Consider the following 22355-nt stretch of genomic DNA (forward strand, 5'->3'; position numbering starts at 1 on the left):
AAGGCAGCTCTGAGCTCTGTCAGAGCCTCGATGCTCGCAGCACTGCATCCCTCTCACACCAAGGGAAGGAATGCAGAATAACACATTAAATATTTAAGACCCTGTCTGGGGTGTTGCTCAGCGAATAATTGCTGCTGCTTGGCACAGTTTCTTCCCAGGAGCTGGCAGCTCACGGAAGAAAGGGAAACCTGCTCACTGCAGGCTGGTGCTGTGATGCTCCACATGCTCACATACAAAGGAGGACTAAACTATTTCTTTGTATTCCAAAGTGCAGCTTCACTAAATGGAAATCTTCAGCCTTGCTTGAGGATGGTCTGGCACAGCACAGACCCCAGTGTCACTGCTCCATTTGGAAGGAAAGCCCAAAGCATCCAATCCCAACAGGCAGAAAGGAGAGGACAGAAGAATCGTCCTCAACCAGGACACTCCATCCCCCACAAACAAAACTGAAATTATAATCTAGCCATTCAAAGAAAATCATCCCTTCATGTCCCTTGGCAGAGATGTCAGAGGACTCATTCCAGAAGCCCCACAGGCCCTGAGCTCATGGGACCCAGGGCCTGGCAGTGCAGCTCCTGCCACACTCCTTCACCTGACCTCCCCAGCAAAGGCTCAGAAGGAGCAACCTGAGGGCAATTCTCACTGGGGGATCAGGAGCAGGAGCTGCTGAAGGGCTTGGTCTCCTCCCAGAGCTCAGAGGGATCTGAGGGAGCCCCTCAGCGACATTGCTGTGGCTGCAGCGGCCTTCACCAGGCCTGCAGCCATGGCCTGCAGTAATTAACCCACATTAACAATGGGAGGCAGCCCAGGCACTGCCAGGGGCCAGGGCACTCCTACCTTCCTCTTGGCCTCGGCCTTGGCACTGCCAGGCACCCAGGGCACTCCTGCCTTCCTCCTGACCCGGCCTTGGCACTGCCAGGCTCCCAGGGCACTCCTGCCTTCCTCCTGACCCTGGCCTTGGCACTGTCAGGCTCCCAGGGCACTGCTGCCTTCCTTCTGGCCCTGGCCTTGGCACTGCCAGGCACCCAGGGCACTGCTGCCTTCCTCCTGATCCGGCCTTGGCACTGCCAGGCTCCCAAGGCACTCCTGCCTTCCTCCTGGCCCTGTCTGTGGCACTGCCAGGCTCCCAGGGCATTGCTGCCTTCCTCCTGACCCGGCCTTGCCACTGCCAGGGGCCGCTGCCAGCCATGGGTGCTGTGGTGCTCACTCACCCTCCCAGCTGGGCCAGCATCCCTGGGCCATCCTGGGCCACACTGGGCCACCCTTTGCAGGGACAGAGCAGGGCTGGGGCACAGGCAGGAGCCCCCAGGGAAGCTGCAGTGGCTCTGGCAGCTGCACCAGCACATGCAGTGCAGCAAAGCTGCCTCGGTGCAGATGTAACAGTGGAACAGCCCCGCGCCAGAGGATGCCGCAGGATTGTCCTGCCCCCCTCCTGCAGGTGAGTGGGGCAGAGGCAATCAGCAATCTATTGATAGCAACCTGAAAATACACCTCCAATTCAGCCTTTCTGCTGGTCAGACAATTTAAAATCTGTGCTTAAAGAGCTGGCACTGCTCACCTATGGAAAGGCAGCTTTCAGAGGCCAGGGCCTTAAAGGATACCATGGAAATTCCTGCCTCTCATTTTCTCTTCTCATACATTTTGTCCCAAATATTTTAATGAACCATTTAGACAAGGGAGTATTTAAACACATGCTTAATGCTGCTTTTAGAAATAAAAAAGATTTCCTTGCTTGGGGCTGAAGTGAATTGCATTCCCAAAGCTGGGAATGTGCTGGACCTCTGGCTGTGTCTGAAGTTTCTCCCAGCACTGGAAATGGGAAGCAGCTCCTGCGTGTCCTCAGAGCACAGCTGGTTTGCCCAGGTCACTCACACACAAGTGTGCCAAAACACTCATTTTTACAGCATGCTTTCCAAATCAAAATACAATCACAGCATATCAAAGAGATTTTAGATCTGTAAGAAAAACAATGTCCAGGAAACAAAGCCCAACATGACCCTGAAAGCCAGGAGAAAATAGCCAGGCTAGCAAGGCTCAGCTGGCTTCCTTAATTTCAGAACACTCTGCAAAAGTGAAATTGAATTTCTGTGCAGGGGCAACAGAATTACATTAACTAAAAGCCATTTGTGCTTGCAAACGTGGGACCTGCATTCCTAGAGCAGTCTGCAGGAGTAACAACAGGGGGACCTGTGGAAGCAGAAATGCTGTAATTTCTGATTTGTACTAACACACACCCCGTACAGTGAAAATATTCCTTGAAAAATTAAATTCCAAAAACTGTCATGTGCTAAATTAACTCCAACAACAACACCTAGAGGTTAATGGTCCTGATGTTTAGGATTTCACTGCTGAGACTGCCTGGTGTTCATACAGCCCAGCCTTCTGCTGGGTTTTCCAAAGGAGCTGCAAGCCCCCAAGCCCTGAACTCTGAGAAGAAAAATAACTTTATCAGGGGCCCACTCCAGTGACAAGAAGCAGTTTAGAATTTATTATCTGCTGAACATCTACCCAGCGTTGTTTTTCAAGGTGCTATCTTGCCAGAGGAACTGATTTCATATTAAAATATTGCAGTGGTGTGGTTTTGGCTTTGTTAGAAGTGAAGCCCATCATTTAAATTGCCCTTATTCCCAGAGTTACACAAAGATCAGATGTTTATTAACAAGCTTCACTACTATTTGCAGCTCAAATTTAGAGCCCTGAAAACAAAACCAACCCGTACATGCAGCATGGGAATTGGGGTTTTCCAAAGAAGGAAGAGAAGGAGCATTGTGATAGCGGCAGCCAATTGTATATAACTCAGTTTGAAGACATTAAAGCTTCCAGATCTATGTTTAATCCCCTGTGAGGCCAAGGTCCAGCCTGCTAATGTAATCTGAGAGCTGAACTGTTTGAAAATGTCTTCATGTTCAACAACATGGTTGGACAAACTTGCTCTCCACCAGGAGGCCTCACTAGTGTCCCTGGCCAGCAGCAGCTTTCCCTTTTTGTTTGTGCATCTTCTGCACAGAAAGCGATGCTTGTGAGAGGTACAAACCCCAAAGCACTTTCACATTATGTGTAAGTTTCCCTGATGGCTGTAAATGGAGCACTGAGAGTACCTGAGTTGACAAACTGCTCTTCTCTGGGTGAGCAAAATCCCAGCCAACAGCCCAGAGAGACACCCTGCACAATTCCCCACAATCCCAGGCCCCTAGGTACCTCCCATGGCATTGGAGACCACCCTGCTGAAAAACAACAGAAAACAAAGGCTGGGGAGTAACCCTGACCTGGAGGTGTAATCTGTGTTTGAACCCCACGTGTCCTTTCAGCAGCTCTATCACTGTCCTCCAAAAGCAGCTCCAACAGCTCTGTGCAAGTGATGCAGGGGAGGATGAACCCTCCCCAAGGTGAGCACACCATGAACACACCCCAGCCTGGCCACATCCCATCCCATCCCATCCCATCCCATCCCATCCCATCCCATCCCATCCCATCCCATCCCATCCCATCCCATCCCATCCCAAGGCAGACTCACACAGCATCCCCTGAATCTCAGCCTGTTGCTGTTGCTGCAGGTGCTGCAGGTGTGTTGAGGCTGCACACTGTGACAGCTCCTGCTGGCACTCAGGGCTGCCTCAGGGACACATTCATTCCCACTTTTCCCCCGGTTTTTAGGCCCAAGGTTTGTTTCTCACCTTCCCATCAGCAGCCCCTACGTGCCCAGCTCAGAGTGGGATCTGGGGCACATCTGCAGCTGGAGCAGCTCCCTGCACTCTGCATCCCACAGGGACAGAACAGGGGTGGGCAGGAGATCCACAGGCAGCAGGAGCTCAGCCTGCACTGCCAGGGCTCACCCATCACCTGCCATGACAAAGCCACTCGTTCCTGCAGCTCTCCAGAACCATCACACTGCCAGTTCAGCATTCACATGACTCCCAACCTGTTTCCATCCATCCCCTCCCAATCAGTGAATATTCCCCTGCACGCCAGTGCTGCTCCTCTGTGCTCACCCAGCATTTCACAGGAGCAGCACATTACAAGACTCTGTGGATCAATGAGCATCCCTCTTTTGTTTCCCAGGAAGTACACAGAATTACACATGCTGCTAAGTGCATTCAAAGACCTGCAATCCATATGCTGCTTCCCTATTATTCAGCAAAACTGCATTTATTATCTTAATCCCATCATTTCTCAAAAGGAAAATTGACAGAGATATTTCAGATAAGTAGATTCAATGGCTTAAATTCTAGTGCACTCTATCAGTCTGTCAGAGGTTATGATGCTTCTTTTTAAAGACAGAAAACAACTTCTTCATCACTCCACATGCACAGTCAATGTTTCAGTGATCCCACTCCTCTGCAGGCTCAAACCTACAGGCTGAAAGCACAGTTAGATTTTTTTAAAAAGCATCATTGCTATCTGGAAGCAAAGGCTTACAAACCTAAGTTAAATAACATGCAATTAGCAAGCTAGCACAGAATCCAAACCCAAACCCAAGTGGAGCTATGTCAGCAGGTCTGTGGCCAAACAACAAAACATGGGGTTAGTGGTGTGTGTGCTGGGAAAGGGATGGGCAGCTACAGAGCAGCTCCTCAACTGAAACAGGATTTTCCAGCAAGTAAATTGGCAGTTTACTTTTATCAATTTACAGTAATAATAATTCTCACTGCCCTGTATTTTGATATTAAAACAAACCAGTTGAAACCACAATAAAATGACCATGGGATTTACACAATTCAAGAGCTCCCCAGTGCTTCCCATACTCATCCTAAATTCCAGTACTTACAGTAGAACAGTTCAGGATTTTGCACACATGAGAACCCCTGCAGCTTCAGTGCAAACCCAGAAATCAGGATGTGCAGCCCCAGATGCACCCAAAGGTTCTGGCTGTGCTTGGATGCAGCTGGATGTGTTTGGAGGCCAACCCTACCTGGAAAATGCTCTGTGTTCATACACACAGAGTGCTGAAATTCTTTGGGAAAACCCTCAAAACACAAAGAACGTGGAAGGAAAATGTCAAAGTAAGCTTTAAATGAGTCTTCCTCATTTCTCAGTTTTACTCAAAGATCATTTCATCATTTACCTTTTTCACAGCAGAGAATCAGATGGAAGAAACACCTGGCAGAAACCTGCCCATCTGCCTGGAGGAGGCACCACTTCACCTCCAGTTTTGACCTCCACAGCCCCAGGTTATCCACTCCAGGTTAAGATGAAGCATCTGACATGGACACTACCAAGAACTGCCTCCCAAATGTCCCTGCTCCTGACCAAGGCAATGTGGGCTTTCTGCAGGGGGCTCAGTGCTCTGGCCAAGATAGGTCCTGCAGTAATTATAAATCCCCTGAAGAGAGAGAGACATAGCTCTCCCAGGATTTTAGAAGCTGTGGGAAACTTAGAGGAAAGAATTCAAACGATTATCATGTCTCTTTCTGTAACCATTGTTTATAGATATGGTTCTCCAGAGGGTGGTATTCATAGTTCACCAATAGTGTGAGAAAAGATTCCTAAAGGCCAATCAGGTCTTAGTCCACCATTGTTTCTATAAGAACTGCAGATTTCTAATAATCAGGTGTCTTTTCATACCTTCTGATGATGGAGTCTCTGTATTACCTTTGGCTGTCCCCAAACCCCTTCGGTGATAAGGTCCCTAAAAGGACCTTGAAAGCCAAGCTCAGCATCCATTTGGCCTCACGTGGAATGAAGTCACAGACTTCCTGCTGCTCCACTACACACCTGAACCTTTACCTCCCTTCAGGGCTCTTTGATCATCCTTCAGTCTTTGATGAAAAGCATCAGATGAGTTGATAATGCCTATTTGTTGCTTTCAGCTTTACTTCTAAAAGCAGAGGCTGTTTCCTGCCTTAGCCTTGGCTGTTTCCTTCCCTCCACCAAGGGAGGAGCTGTTCCGACCCAAGGACAGCTCCTGTCCACGTCTCCCTTGGAATCCAGCATAAAAATAAACACGAAACTTCCAGTGAGCTCCCTCAAATCAAAAAGAAGAACAATTTTAAAAGATGACTCAACACTAAAGTTACAAAGTGTGGAAGATGTTTTACAGCCAACTTCTGTGAGCCATTGAGAAATTTGATAAGAGGATCCATGTTTACCCCTGAAAGAATTTCCTACCAAGGTTGTTGACATAGAAACCAAGAAAGAAAGAAAGATAAATAAGTGAAACTTGTAACTGCTTATTCCAACAAACACTTTGCTTGTCTCTCATGACCAGTGAGTAAAGTGTAAAGTTATGAGCTTTGTAAGAATGTAGAACAAGCATGCATGCTAGAATAAAAACAGGGTTTGAAGCCTTCTGGAATTGGAGCGTGTTGCTTTGTACTGTCTCTGTCTCAACTACAACAATAAAGAATGTCCTGGTGAGAAAAGTCCTGAAGAGCTCCAGGCACGTGGAGAGCACCTCAACCCCAGGCTGGACACTGAAGGCACCTCCAGCACTCCAGAGGGTGGTGGGCACAGCTGAGAGTGACCCCAACAAAGGATTGAGGTGACTTTAATGGGAGCAGCCTGAGCCCAGCACACAGCCTGGTCTGTCAGGGCCATCAGCCTGGGCAGGGACGGCGCTGGCAGAGCCCCCGGGTCGGGGACAGCTCCTGATTAATGACAGCCCCGGCTGGGTGACAGGGAAAATGATTGGAGCACCATTGCCTGATCAAGATTAATTATCTCCCCACCCCAGCCCCTGGCAAACGCGTGTCGTAAAGCAGCAATTACAACTAATTGAATCCTCCGTAAAAATGAATTTAATTGGAGAGAGCAAGATGGATTTCAACGCTATCTCATTTTCAGGTGTGCAATGCTCCAGTGATTGGCTTGGAAAAAAAAATTCAGAGGTGAATGAGATGTGACATACTTTCTTTAGGATAAAATGCTTACATTAACGGGTCATAAATTGGGTTGATTTTATGCATTTGTTCTAGGAATGCATATGCCAAAGATCATTACAGGCCAAAGAGCACACAAATAACATAAAAATAGCTAAATACTTGAATGGCTACAGAACAGGGAGGACTTGCTTGAAGCACTAGAAATTAGAAAGGGACATATTTTCATTATATTGTTTTGTGCTTTTCTCTTGAATATGGGAAATAAACATAACTCAAAGGAAACAGCTTTTGGTTATTTGAAATACTTCCCAGCTTGTTAAGCAAATAAAGACAATTATTTAAAATTTTCTCAAATCTCAGGTCTAAAGGGAAAACAGCAATACCTGCTTTTTACAGAAATGACTGAGATAAAACATGAATGGCACATAAAGGTGTTAGCTGGGCACAAACAAGGCGGCCTTGCTCATCAGAATTCACAGAATTCACAGCATGACCAGGTTGGAAGAGACCTTCAAAGTCATCGAGTCCAACCCAGCCCCAACACCCCAACTAAAGCCTGGCACCCAGTGCCACATCCAGGCTTTGTTAAACACACCCAGGGATGGGGACTCCACCACCTCCCCGGACCTGGGCTGCCATTCCAGAACTTTATTGCTCTTTCCATGAAAAACTTTTTCCTGATATCCAACCTGTGTTTCCCTTGGTGCAGATTGAGGCTGTGTGCTCTGGTTCTGTCTGTGCTGCCTGGAGAAAGAGCCCAGCCCCAGCTGAGCACAGGCACCTTTCAGGAGCTGCAGGGTGATGAGTTCACCTCTGAGCCTCCTTTTCTCCAGGCTGAGCATCCCCAGCTCCCTCAGTATCAGGGGCTGTGGAACCCTCCCATACCAGCACATTTATTTCACAGAAACTTTAACACCAAATGTTTGCCTTGCACTCACTATGGAACCAAAATATTTTGGGTGGGGCCTGAGGAACCTGCTCTGGGGAAGGTGTCCCTGCCCATGGCACAGGATGATTGTTCAGGTCCCTTCCAGCCCAGCCCGTGCTGTGATTCTGTTTCATTCCACATCAGCTGCACAGTTACTCTCTCCTTCTGACCTTGCAGGATTCCAAAACCAAATCTGGCTGGCTCTGAGGAGTCCCTCCCATCCCCAGGAAGGTCCCCAGGGTCTCTTTGGAGGGTCAGTGCCTGGACAGCTCTGGGTCATGGCCAGGGAGCTGGGTGGTGGCGGGGCTGAGGAAGGTCAGCTCAGCTCATGGCTGGGAGCAGGAGCCTGGAGAGGATCCAGACACGGCCAGAAAACTCTCCCTGAAGTCATTAATGGCATTTCTCCTTGTGGATGGACTCGGTGCAGTTCTGCCTCTCCTCATCCATCCATCTGTGGCAGCTCAGCACAGGAGGGATCCCTGATTCCAGTGAGGAACTGGAGCCTCGAGCTCCCTGCCCCGACCCTGGGCTCTTCCTGAGCCCCAGAGCCCCTTCCTGAGCCCCAGAGCCCCTTCCCTCTGCCAGAAGGATGAGCAGGGGGAGAGAGGGGGATAAACACCCAGAGAATGGGATAAAACATGCAGGGAATGGGATAAAGCCCAAGAGAATGGGTATAAACACCCAGGGAATGGGATAAAACACCCAGGGAATGGGATAAAACCCTGAGGGAATGGGGTAAAGCACCCAGAGAATGGGATAAACACCCAAAGAGTGGGATAAAACACCCAGGGAGTGGGATAAACACCCAGGGAATGGGATAAACACCCAGAGAGTGGGATAAAACACCCAGTGAATAGGATAAAACTCCAATGGAATGGGTATAAACACCCAGAGAATGGGATAAAACACCCAAGGAATGGGATAAAACACCCCGGAAGTGGGATAAACATTCAGGGAAGAGGATAAAACACCTAGGGAATGGAATAAACACCCAGGGAATGGGAAAACCACCCAGGGAATGGGGATAAACACCCAGAGAATAGGATAAACGCCCAGGGAATGGGATAAAATACCCAGGAAATGGGATAAACGCCCAGGGAATGGGATAAAATACCTAAGGAATGGGATAAATGCCCAGGGAATGGGATAAAACCCCAAGGAAATGGGATAAACACCCAGGGAAGGCATAAAATACCAAGGGAATGGGATAAACCCCCAGTGCTGTTCAGTGCAGCCCCTCCTGGACAGGAGCCTCCCATCCTTGAGCAGCTGCTGCAGGTTGGGGAATTAAAAGAAAATGGGAAGCCCACCTGAACCACAGAATCACTGAGGCTGGAAAAGACCTCTTAAGATCCTAAGTTCAAATTTCAGCTGAACACCCCCATAACACTTAAACGTGTCCCAAAAACTGAGGGGAAAGGCTCAGAATGCCAAACACCTTGCAAATTTAACTATTATAGATTACTTCAGTAGATGTAGCACAATAAACCTGGATTTTCTGCTGATTTTCAGCAGATATGTTAATCTAGCAGTAATAAAATCTATAGAATCATATTGTTCCATACCTTTTAATAATCAATTTCTTTATCTGAAAACCCACTGGCCTAGGAGAGGTCCTGCTGTGTGTCTGTCCTGTTCTCAGAGCCTTTCCCAGCCAGCCACCAGTGCCAGTGGGATGTGAAACAGCTCCTGTGGCTTCTCCTCTGCTTTAAACACAAACCTTCCCTGGAACACATCCTGCATTGCACTGCAGACAGTGGGGGCACAACCAAACAGCCTGTTTGGGGTAATAATTGTAAAATTTGTAGACAACATTTATGGTAAGAGTTATAAAACATAGAAATGACATTGACTGTAGGGCATCCTGGCATATATATCCATAGATATCCATAGATATCCATAGATATCCCATCTCCAGTGTTCACAGGGTGCAGAAGGACATCGAGCTGCTCTCCTCCCTCCTTTGCAGCTCCTCGGACCAAGCCAGGCAGGAGAGATTTACCGGGAAAGCGTCGGGAAGGCTGCCTTGGAGCTCCCTCTAGCCCCCACGCCAGGAAATTGTCAATTATTGGAAAAAAAAATTAAAAAGAAAAAAAATTTAAAAAATTCTACCAGCACCGGCACGCAATCCTGGCACAACACAAAGGCAGCGAGGGCTCCCACAGATGTTGGGATCTGTGGGTTTTGGGGTTGGATTTTCTGAGAACTCCCCTTCCATTTCAGGTGAAAAAGGAATTGGTGCTGCACATCAAATGGGCCATTTGGGAACTAAATATTCCAGAATGAAAAAGTTCCTGTTCCTCTTGCAAAACTGTGGTTCAGGGGGTTCCAGAGGGGCTCAGCCTTTCCAAGCAGGGAATTCCAGGTGCCCACCTCTCACCTGGAGGGACCTCAGGTGCTGTCCCAGAGCTGCTTCATTCCACCCCTGACCATCCCATTCCACTCACTGCCATCCCTGGGCACTGCTCAAGGAAGGAGCTGCCTCGGCCATAAATTCCTTTATAATTCCAACTCCCCACGATTCCTGAGCTGCCCTGAATGGTGGCAATCTCTGTTCCATGGCACAGCTGCTGCCTTGGCTAAGGGAGCATCTGAAACCTTGACTGCAGCCATGCTGTGATCTACACCCTGCTGCATTTTCCAGGGGATCATTCCTTCTCCTACATTACACAGCATTTCCCTTCAGCTAGTTAAAATCTACTTTGAGAGATGAATATCTTAATTCATCTCAGTTGAACTGGTTTGGTTTGGGTTTTTTTTTTTTTTTTTTTTGCTCCATCTAGTGGTGCACAAAAATCCCTCCTGCTCCAGCCCAGTGTCCACACTCTGCTCTGAGCTGTGTCAGAGACTTCCCACAGCTGTTAAAGGAGAGAAAATAATACAAGGACAGAAAATAACAACAAGGCAGTTGTTGCTGTGCAAAGCTGGAGTCTCACCCACCTATTTCAGGCAAAACCATGTAATAGCTCAATATGTTTGCACAGGAGAACTCCACACTGCAGAAGAAAAGCAACCAACCTGATCCTAAACAGTGCCAGTGCCTCAAGGTGACAAAGGAGAAATTCCTCATCTGAAGTCCCTCAAAGCAGCAGATTTTTTGAAGCCCTCTGAGTTCATGGAAGGAGAAAATAAGGAAATAAACAAGAAAAATGCCATTTCTACTTTGCCTCCCATCCCAAAATGCACAGTAAGACAGTCTTCACTCTTCACAAAAACAAATTGCAAATTCACCAAGGAAGGGAAATTTTTCTGCTGGTACCTTTCCCTGTTTTATAATTTTCTGCTGGTACCTTTCCCTGTTTTGTAATAGCATGCAGCATTTTAGGTCATCTACTTCTAACTCTGGTTAGCTGAGAGAGCCCCTACCAGCCTCTGCTGCTAAACCCAGGGATGCTCAGCATGTTTTATTCAGCCAGCCATGATTTATTCAAGGAGGGAAATGTTTACTCCTGCATTTCTGGCTTCCACTGCAGCAGGGAAGGGCAGCTCTCTGTGTGCTCCTGAAGAGAAAATGCCACAATTCAGGGCACTACAGCTCCAAACTCAAACGGTTCCAAATCCCAGCAACCCCTAATGAGCCTATTTCCCCTTAATTGGAAAACTACTGCATAGAAACACCCCATGCCAGTGTCCTGTGACAGCCAATAATGCTGGGCAGGCTTTGCCTTCATTTTCTCCTGAGCCTCATCATTAACTGCAGCCACTTCCAGGGTAATCACACACTGGCCCTGCAGGCTGGGGGTTGAATTTGCAGGGTTAAATCAGCCTTGCTTCTTTGCTTTCCTTTGCACAAACAGATAAAAGGTACTCATTGAAAGATTGGACAAACCCTCCCCTCTGCAAGGGAATAATTACAGTGCTCCAGAGTTCAGCTCACTGAGGAGAGAGTGGTAATCACTGTTTACATCTGGGAGGGAGATAAGCAAGTCAAAATATCAGAAATCCCTACTGTTTCTATCTTTGGGAAGCAACTCTGAGAAACTCTTAATTACAGAGTAAAAGACCCAAATTGTGAACTGTGTTCAAACATTTCAGTGTTTTGCCCTGCCCAGTAAACATCAGAAGAATACATTCCAGGGAATATAATTCCAGATATATATTCCAGGGATATAATGAACTGCAGTCAGCCACTACACTATTTTTTGCACACATTATTTTGAAATTTTACAGTAAGAATGAGTGTATATTTTATATTGTACTATATTCATTAATCTATATTGCAATGAAATGCAATTAAGAAATGTGAAACTGAGAACATTCAATACCAAAGAACAGCAGCAGCCACAGAGTGTGAGCAGTGGGCAGAAATGATGCAGAAAAACTTGCAAAATCATGAAGGCAGATTATTCCTGTGTCAGCACATCCCTGCCCAGGCCTGGACCCTGCACAGTCACAAGGGAAGCACAAGGGAACATTTCACAGCAAGGACAGAGACACTGGATCCAACCTCACAGAAGAGCAAATAACCTGGATTCTGGTTTTTTGGAGATTCCTTTAGGGAGAAAAAAGCACATTGTAAAGATGAGAGAGAGTCTCAAGCTGCCTTCACAGCTCTTATCCTTGATCCTGGTGATTCTCCTTTTATCCCATCCTCAAAGCCACACACAAGCACAAATAAATTCCTGCTTTTCCCCCTGCACCAAGCCACCTCTGCCTTTACACCAGCCCCAGACTGTGGGGAGCAATATTTTACCTCATGACAACAACTACAGATTGAAGAACTTTTCTCCCTTCTCCCAGTCCTTCTTTCCCACTATTTTCAGGGTAGTAAATCCCACTGCAGGGAAATTCTGTTCCCTGCTGTATCTGCTTGCACTGGTTAAGTTGGAAAACCCAACCAGCAGAAGTTCTCTGGTTATTTCAGAGCCACAGGATGTGTCTGGAAAGGTGCAACCAACCAAGAGCCTTGTGAGCAGTGGGGACTTGGACACCCATGGGCACAATCTCATTTCTCCAGCTGCAGCCATGGGGCTGTGCAGCTGCAAATTCATTCCATCAGTGACAACTGAACCACAGCTTGGAGAGAAACATTTTCATTGATGAGGCAGCAGAAGCACGTGAGCTGTGACCTTTGGTTGATCCAAGCTTGCACAGAGGCCAGAGAAAGGAGGAGACGGAGCTCAAAGCAGCTTAGGATGGAAGCAGGCATGGAGAGAGATGTGCTGGCACCACAGAAATGTGCTGGCTGCTCAGAACCAGCAGCAAGGAAAGGAGGAGGGGTTCATCTCCAGCAGCAACATCCATAAAACATCCCATGCTGGTGTTTGCCCCACCTTGAAACAAACTTAAACCTGTCACAGACATCTTTCATGGAAAATCCTTTCCTTAGGATTTTTCCTCCTGAAGAAGCTGGGAGGCCTCAGGAACAAAATGTAAACAATGGTTCTCTGCTGCTGTGCAATGCAACAGGTGCATCTGTGATTGGTCTCATGTGGTTGTTTCTAATTAATGGCCAATCACAGTCAGCTGGCTCGGACAGAGAGCCAAGCCACAAACCTTTGTTATCATTCTTTGCTATTCTATTCTTAGCCAGCTTTCTGATGAAACTTTTTCTTCTATTCTTTTAGTATAGTTTTAACGTAATATATATAATAAAATAATAAATCAAGCCTTCTGAAACATGGAGTCAGATCCTTGTCTCTTCCCCAATCCATGAACCCCTGTGAGCACCATCACATAAACCAGCCCAACAGAGACCTCACAACAGCTGCCCTCCCACCCCACATCTGGCAGAGAAAAAATCCCCTTGGGCTGTGCCCTCCACACCACACAGCAACAAAACTCACACTACACCTCAGGGCTTATGGTACCGTTTATTTGAGCTCAAAATCAAGTGTGCACTGGAGGGATCTGTCCACAGCTGGCGTGTGTCCTCAGCTCTGGGCAGGAGGAGAGAGCTGTGGGGAGCTGGAGAGGAGGCAATGTCAGACTGGCAGCACGGGGTCCCAGGGCAGTGCCAGTCCATGCCCACAGAGAGGGAGGAGAGGAGCTGGGCACAGGAGCAGGGGCTGCAGCAGAGCCCAGCTGCGCTGTCATCTCGAGGAGGGGCTGCTAGAGCCCGAGGGTGGGCAGCAGAACTGGTGCAGGACACTATCTTCCCTGCCAAGGAGGGGGCAAGAAAGAAAAGAGACAGAGGAAGAGAATCACAGGGAGCAGCATTAGGAAAATTCAGCTTGAAATCTGTTTGATTTGTTTTCACATCCACAAACACTGTGAGCTGTTTGTAAGCACCACCCAGTGAACCCATTTCCATCTCAGAGACAGGACTCTCCACAGAGGGAAGAGCAGCCCAAGGAGCCAAGGCCAATGCTGATGACTTAAACTCTGAGAAAAACACTGCCTTGAAAGGGCCACTTCTGTTTTTCCCATTAGAAAAAATACATTAGGCTGTCATTTACATACCCAGCCCAATGTGGCCACGACCCCTTTGTTTTTAACATGCTCAGAACTCCCCACAGGTATTTCCACTGCCCACATTCTGCTGGAAATGCAGAACAGATGCATCCCCCCAGTGAGGGAGGCTCACACAGAAACCCTGGTGATGACCAGGTCTGCTCTCCTCCCTTCCCTCCCTCCCTGGGGCAGGAAGAGCTCTGTCTCCAGGAGGAGTTGCCAGCATCATGAATGGTGCCACCACGAGGCAGGAGCGCTTTGGAATACCCACATCTGTAATGCTGGAAGTGCTTTATGGCAGGGAAGGAGATGCTGGCCTAGCAGGAGGCTCCAGCCACGTCTGAACCAGTGGCACAGCCACGAGGGGCCACTGCCTTTAAAGTAAAGAACAGGCTAAAGGAGGAGGATGGAAAGGAACACAATGAAGGGGGGAAAACAAGAAAATCCCAAACCAAATTTCAGGCTGTTCTGCCAGTTCTCCCAACTGTGCTCAGGAGCATAATCCACCATTTGCACTCCCTGCATCACGTAGGCATCAAGTGGAAAATTACAAGTATTACTCTAATTATGCCAGCTTTCCCTTGCCATAGGGTGTGAGCACAGATGCCTTATGTAATCAGCTGAACCTGACACTGACTTGGGGCAGGATTTGGTCACAGTTTGGATCTGCTTTGCTCTGTCCATCTGCATCCTGCCTCTCTGGGCCACGTGCTGCTGGTCTGGGCCGTGCTGCTCTCACTGCTTTGCTCAGTTTGAAAATTAAAATACCACCAAGCTTTTACATCTCCGCATATTCTAGAGAGAGCTTAAACATGCTGAGGTATACAGCTAGAAATTAGATCCCTATTCAACATTTTTTGGTAGAAAATGTCAATCAATGCATATTATATATGCAATTATGTATGAAATGCCATATCAGTACTAGAAAGAATTCTGAAGTGCAGCTCCCTCAGAGATGTCCTTACCCGGGACTAAGCACTGACTGGCAGCTGCCACAGGGCCAGGGGCTCTGCTGCATGCTGGGGGATGTCTCTGGAGGTGTTTGTAGGGAGGACACAAGAAGTATTTGCTTTGTGTCTCAGGGAAGACAACAGTGCCCAGCAGCGGGAAAAAATAAACTGAGAGTTGCAAAGTACATTTATCTATAAAGAGATATTTTTTGTTGTAGGGGTAGAAGCTATTTCTCAGTTTTCCCTGGCTGTGCTGGTGTGCAAAAATTCCCCCTGTGCTCTTGGGAAGAGCTAAGGAAAACCAAACCACTCCAATACATGATGGAAGCATCTGAAAGCTCAGCACCGTTGCAGGGGAGCCTCTGTGTTAACCAGTTATGGTGGCAAAACAGCTCCAAAGCCTCCCAGGGGCTCAGACAGAAAGAAATAGCACAACCAATCCTTCTATCATCGTCCACACTGTGGTTTGTTGCATGTAAGCCAACATTACCTGGTGAAACAAAGATTCCACATTAAAATTTCACACAAGTACAGTATTTTCAGAATGACGGTTTTACCTCCCAGAGGTGCTGATTAAACATTAAGCAGGCAGAGACTGCAAGAAAATGATGGGATTTCTTTGGTACTATAACATCCTTTGCATTATCATTTTGTTTTCACAGGTCTCACTGGGGAAAAAAAAAAGAAAAGAAAAATCTCTAGCTTCACAATTTAAAAAAATGGTCTTTGGACATGATAAGGGCATCTAAATTGAGATTAGAAGGATGGAAGGTAGGGTGGATGGAGACAGGAATGAGTGACAGCCAACATTTGATGCAAATCAGAGTGAGGGAGTAACAGTTATGAAAAAACACATCAGATGGAAAGATGGAAAGATGCTCAGACATCAGTGGTAGGCAAATGTGTCCACAGTTGCAGTTTGCACACATCAGCCTGTTCCATACCCACACAGGGAAGCAGACAGGAACAGGGCTGGATATCCCCAGCAGGGGCACTTCTGTACATGGAATTTTCTGTGTGTGAAGCTCCTGCACAGACGGGCTGAGGGTCTGACTGAAGTTTGTCTGAAGATGTGTCACAGAATCCCAGACTGGTTTGGGTGGGAAGGGACCTCAAACCCCCTCCAGTGCCACCCCTGCCATAGCAGGGACACCTCCCACTGTCCCAGGCTGCTCCCAGCCCTGTCCAGCCTGGCCTTGGGCACTGCCAGGGATCCAGGGGCAGCCCCAGCTGCTCTGGGCACCCTGTGCCAGGGCCTGCCCACCCTCACAGGGAGGAATTTCCTGCCCATATCTGTTCTAAACCTATTTTCTGTCAGTTCAAAGCCATAGAAAGCCTGTTTAGAAAATGCTGGGAACCAACTTCCTGAGGCAGGACACAGAGCTGATGAAATTCCCTTCCTGCAGATCCATTTCAGCTCTGGGCTTTGCTCAGCTCCAGCTGTGAGGCCTCAGAGATGCTGATGCAGCTGGATCAAACCAGAGCCTCAGTAGCTGAAGTACAGTACTACCTGGATTTCTATTTTCTGGGTGTTCCACACTTCCTTTACTTTGCTCTTCACACCAGATGTAAAATCTGCATGTTGCAGACATCCTTTATGGAAAATCCTTTCCTTAGGATTTTTCCTCCTGAGAAGCTGGGAGGCCTCAGGAACAAAATGTAAACATTGGTTATCTGCTGCTGTGGAATGCAACAGGTGCATCTGTGATTGGTCTCATGTGGTTGTTTCTGATTAATGGCCAATCACAGTCAGCTGGCTCGGACAGAGAGCCGAGCCACAAACCTTTGTCATCATTCTTTGCTATTCTACTTTTAGCTAGGCTTCTGATGAAACCTTTTCTTCTATTCTTTTAGTATAGTTTTAATATAATATATATCATAAAATAGTAAATCAGCCTTCTGAAACAGGGAGTCACATCCTCGTCTCTTCCCTCATCCTCAGACCCTGTGAACACGGTCACACCTGCATTCCAATGATCTCTGACAGACCCAGAGCAGCTCCTGGAACCTGCAGCTTCCAACCAGAGGCTGCTGTTTTCAAGGCTCTGCTTGGGAGGCAGGAAGGGGAAGGGAGTCAGAGAAGCCAAGCTACAGACATTGCTGGTCTCTTTTTCCAAACAGAAATAACCCAAAAAGAGCAAGCAGAGGAGGCATATGGGCTAACTGGAACCCAGACAAGCATCTAGCTGGAAGGACACAACAAGCTCAGGCTTCCCAAGACTTCCCCTGTAATAGGAGAATGCAAGATAACTTGTGTTATTTCTGTCTCTTTTGAGCATTGTAAAATGAGTGAGGGATTACTGCAATAGCTGCAGTTATTAAAAATGCATTATTTCCCTATTAAACCATTCAAAACAGATGCCAAAGATCGTCTCGACCAGAAATAAAACTGCTGGAGTGAATAAAACATCCAGCAATTAGCTAACAGCAAATCAGAGATGCTCCAGATTTCACTGTAGTGCATTCATTAATTGCTTCTTTCAGAACAAATTTAATTTTTAATTCTGGGCTACAAAATTAATCCCTCAGTGTATTTTCTAAATAAAGCCTCAAAACTGCAGCCAGACCAAAGCATTCACGTCTGTTAGTTTTGTTTCTAATGATTTCTATTTATAAACTGATAAATGGGAAGACTAAAAGCTAAATTTAATGTGCCATCACGTGTATGTAGAAATGCAAAGCCCAATCCTGTTAGAGCTCTAGCAGCTCATTTTCATTCACAGCAAAGGGATCCCCATGGACATGTCCTGCACAAAACCAGGTGCATCATTTGCACTTGACTCAGAGATCACAGTTGTGGAGATTGCAGTTTGGATATAAGAACTTCAGAAATTGAAATTATGGGCAAACCAAACCAATTCCAGCCACGAGGATGATGGTGACAGCCTGGCTCCAGCACAGCAGCACATCTGTGAGCAGGGACAGCATAAACATTGTGGTGTCATTTGGAATTAAATCCCATAGACTAAAATATTGTGGTTTGCAGCTCTTTTAATCCTTCCCAAGAAGAGAGTGCTGTGGGGTGAAGGATGCTTTGGTGGAGGTGTGCACAGTGCAGTCCCTGCTCAGAGCAGGGGCAGCCAGGGCTGTCCCACTGACCTGGGCATGGCTGGGGACAGAGACCCCACACCCTCTGCTGGCCTCTGCTCCAGCGTTTGGCCAAGCTCATGGTGAGATTCCCTCTCTCCCTACCTTGTATCCAACTGGAATTTTCCTTGCTGCAGTTTGGTTTGGTTGCCTCCTGTCCCTGGGAGAGGCTGGCTGCAGCTTCTCCATATTCCCCCTCTTCACAGAGCCCCAGACTGGTCTGGGTCGGAAAGACTGAAAACCATGGCAGGGACGCCTTCCACTGTCCCTCCCAGCCCTGTCCACCTGGCCTTGGACACTGCCAGGGACCCACAGCTGCTCTGGGCACCTGTGCCAGGACTGGGCACCTCTGAGTGAAGAATTTTCCCTGATTTCCACCCAGAGCCCCCCTGGCCCAGCCTGGGGCTGTTCCCTCTCCCCCCATCCCTGTTCCCTGGAGCAGAGCCCTTTTCCCCTGGATGTCCCCTCCTGGCAGGAGCTGTGCAGAGCCACAAGGTCCCCCTGAGCCCAAATTTCCTTGATATTTCCTTGAAACAGGGCCAGGGATGAGCTCCTTACACCCCCCAGCCCCGAGCCATCAGCTGGAGGTCCCACAGCACTCTGAAACTGCTCAGGCTCTGCACCCCCAAAGCAGCAAACTCCTGTCCTCACTGCACAAATAAACCCTGAAGAAACTCAGATTTTTCAAGCACAAAGTTAAGCTGCTCTAGGCTTTAATTCCACAAGAAATATCACTGATAAAAATAACACCCTGTGTAGAGCAAGACACTGAGACATTCAAGGAACAGCTGGTTTTCCCATCAACATCCCAACAGGAAGATCCTTAAAATTAAAGCACTATCAACTAAGGACACAGGAAAACTAAAAGCCTCACTAAAAAGCAAGCAGGGAATCTAAGAGTTTTCAGGCCCTGTTCCTCACCAAAGGAATTTGAGCTGTCTTACAACTCAACTATGGACTCACTACCACCAAATAAATGAAGGGCTCTGATGGGAGAAAAAAAACCAAACACACAAACAGATGCTGCAACACAAACCAACAGGGTGAATCCAAGCATGCATGGATAGAGGTAACTAGGGGATGAAATATTCAAACCAGAAATATGTTTATGCATTTACAGATTTAGGATTCATTGTTTGCTTTTGTCTTTCCTTATTACCGTGCAAAGTGATTTTGATTTTTCAGCACCAGGCTTCCAATATTTTGATATGAATATTATTCATGAGCTGGCAATTATCACTAAGTCGATTGCTAATAGCAGAAGTAAAAATTCAAGACAATATTTTCCATGGCATGCACAGTTTTTTAACAGTTTTCACATTTCCAATGGCTGAGATTAGCTGCCCTCTGATGCTTCTCTAAGATGTTACAATAAACACTGGCATTGACAATAAACTGTACTATGGGATGTAATTGCTGCTCTCTGCACTGGATCAAAGAGGACACATAGATAGTAAAGGCATCTATGTTAAAAGAAGCAATATGAGCTGGAAAATGTGTATTTTTGATGTATTGAGGGCCTGGATGTGTTTAAAACCCCTTAATTTCACTCAAATCCAAGGCAGTGCTGAGCCCTGGGCAGGTCCATGCCTTCAACCTTCAGAGTTAAGCACATGGATGAATTCCTCAGCTACTGGCAGGGGTGAAAAAAAAAAGTTGCTAAGGAGAACATCAATATCCTCCATAAATTATATAAATATTTCAGTGTATTTCACGTGGGAGCTCAGCCTGCACCTCCCTTCTCCCTACCTTTGCAAGGTAAAGGGGGATGTGCCCTTAAAGCACATGACACTCATTTTACAGAGTAATTCCAGAGTGCCTGAGAGAAGGACTCACTGCAGTGATGGTTCTGTTCACAGCTACCCTACAAGGCCTCAAAAATATTGGATATTTATTCCAATTTTTTTTTTCCTTTTAAAACTTAAGCAACTTTTGCTTGTCTTGTGTCCAATGGCAGCACCAGATGTCCCTCAAAGGGCAGCAGAGGGTGGAGCATGTCTACTCTTACCTGTACTCTGAGTGTGTGGCAGGGACAGCTAGCTGGGAATGGTACAATGGAGCTGGACAGCAAAACTGGTGCAGAGTATTTAAAGACCTACGACACAAGGAGAAACACAAAGTCAAACCAGCAGTGTTGAGAAAGGGGCTCTTGAGGGGAAGGCAGGTGCTGAGAGGAGAACTGGAAACTCAGGAGAACGGGGGCTGCAATTTGAGGCACAGCTGTGAGATCTGGATGCCAGGGGAACGGTGCCAGGGTTCAATGCACACACCACAATGATGGGGAGGAGCTGCTGCAGTGAGGAGTCAATCACAGGTTTGCTGCAGGATTAAGATCAAATGCCAATTTAAGGCCTGGGGTTTGCCTTGCCAGGTGGGAGGGAGGCAAAGCTGAAACTCTGAGGGTTGAAATCCCAGTGGAAATGAAGCTTTAGGCTGCACCTTACTCTGCACCAGTCAGGCTGTTCTCTGGCCATGGAATCAATAATGCACAGTGCTCTGCATGAGGAGGGACAGTGCAATGGACATGGACACAAAGCTTTCTTCAAGCCCAGCAATGACAAACATATTGCAAAATAAACCACTTGAAAATGTGAAAGAACCCAAGTTTCACCCGATTTTTAAGCAATATCCAAACCAGTGCAACAGCAGTTTAATTGTTCTAATTTGTTCAAAGTACAGAAAGAAAACAAAAAAATCCTTTACAGCACAAAGATATTCTGCACCGCAGATTCATTAGATTGGTGTTGTTTCACTAAAACTAAACCAGACAAGGGGTTTCCACCTCTGAGGGAAAGCTTGGGGAATCTTTAAGCACCACACAGCACACGTCCCTGCGTTCCTGGTGTCTGTGCCAGGAAACATTAAACAAGGCTCAGCACAGCAAGTCCCCAGTGATAAATCCACCTAATCAAATTTCTCAGGACACAGCATTCTTCGAGGAAATCATAAAAAAATAATCAATATCTCCTAGCTCTTTGAGTGGACGAGGGAGCTGTTAAATTGAAAATCCTCCTTTAACTTGTGAGCATGCAGCCTGACAGTTAACAGAGGGGGTGTGTGTGTGCTTGTGTACACAAATGCACTTTATAGCCCCCATCTTTCTCTTGTGTCTTGATAGAAGTCTCAGAAGATTGATTTTGATTCTTCTGCATCCCTGAGGCTTAAAGTGAATCCTGTGAGGTCACTTTCTTACGAGATCAAAGAGAGCGGTTAAGCAAAAAGAAGTCAGGCGTTGTTCAGGAGGGAGTAAGTTACTAATCCTTGGGAAAAAAGACAAGGTCAGCCCGTTGTGATTCCTGCTGCCAACACTGTGACAGCAACTGCATGGCCAGGATCAGGTGGATTTTCTGTCCAAAGGTGGTAACTCCTGTAAAGTGCTTGAGCTTTAGGAGATGCAGCTCAGCTCAGACAAACCCCAGTGTGGGATCCAACACCTCACAGGGCTCAGATACCCACGGGGGCACCTTCAAACCCCTTGGCAACACAAAAAACTCAAACCAAAGATGGAGAACAACACTGAACGTGTTGATGGGCTCTATCCAAGCAGCCAAAGCTGATTTTCTGTCAGGAAAGGCACACAGTGCTCCACACGAGCTGCTCCCCTCGGTCCTGGGACACGAGTCTCACACTGGGCAGGGAACTGCTCTCATGAGGAACCTGCTCCTGCCTGGCCATACCTGATTCTTCCAGCAAAAGCAAAAGAAGGAAATGCAGGAAATCAGTAGGAGAGTGCTCCAGATTCCATTCCCAGCACTGTTCTTTTTCCACACAGAAGTCTCTTTCATCAGAGAATTAACCAGTGAAATATAAAAGAATATGAAAGAATCTCTCTGGATTCAGCTCTGCTCAACAAAGCTTTTTGAACAGAGTTTGCTCCTGGCTCTTCCAAAACCATTATGCCCTCAAGGCTCCCTGAATATGTCTTGCTCCAATATTCCTGGGTTCCAAAAGAACCTGGACAATAAAGAAGATGGTGGAATCTTGTCACCATCATATTTTCTGAAAAATCCTCCTTGCCCAGGATTCTTCTCCTGGGAAGCTGAGAAGCCTCAGAGAAAAAGGAAAACAGTACTATCTCATTTGCTTCTCCTGTGTTTGCTGCTTTGGAATGTGGTCTGGAGATTGTTTATCCAACAGGTGCTTGTTTGATTGGTTTCATGTGAATTGTTTTTACTTAAT

General features: G+C 47.1%; 1 protein-coding gene across 9 annotated transcripts in view; it reads right to left on the reverse strand.

Annotated features, from left to right (window-relative positions):
* The window catches only part of IQSEC1 (IQ motif and Sec7 domain ArfGEF 1), a 297702-nt gene that overhangs the window by 144812 nt on the left and 130535 nt on the right, over positions 1 to 22355 (reverse strand). For 5 of the 9 annotated variants that reach the window (XM_064723778.1, XM_064723787.1, XM_064723775.1 and 2 more), the window contains exon 3: positions 20185 to 20271. The exons of the other annotated variants lie outside the window; for them this stretch is intronic. In XM_064723778.1, coding sequence (XP_064579848.1) covers positions 20185 to 20271 — 87 coding nt within the window. The remainder of the gene's footprint in view (positions 1 to 20184; positions 20272 to 22355) is intronic. 9 annotated transcript variants of the gene reach the window in all.

This window comes from Zonotrichia leucophrys, chromosome 12, assembly GCF_028769735.1.
Source record: "Zonotrichia leucophrys gambelii isolate GWCS_2022_RI chromosome 12, RI_Zleu_2.0, whole genome shotgun sequence".
NCBI lineage: Eukaryota > Metazoa > Chordata > Aves > Passeriformes > Passerellidae > Zonotrichia > Zonotrichia leucophrys.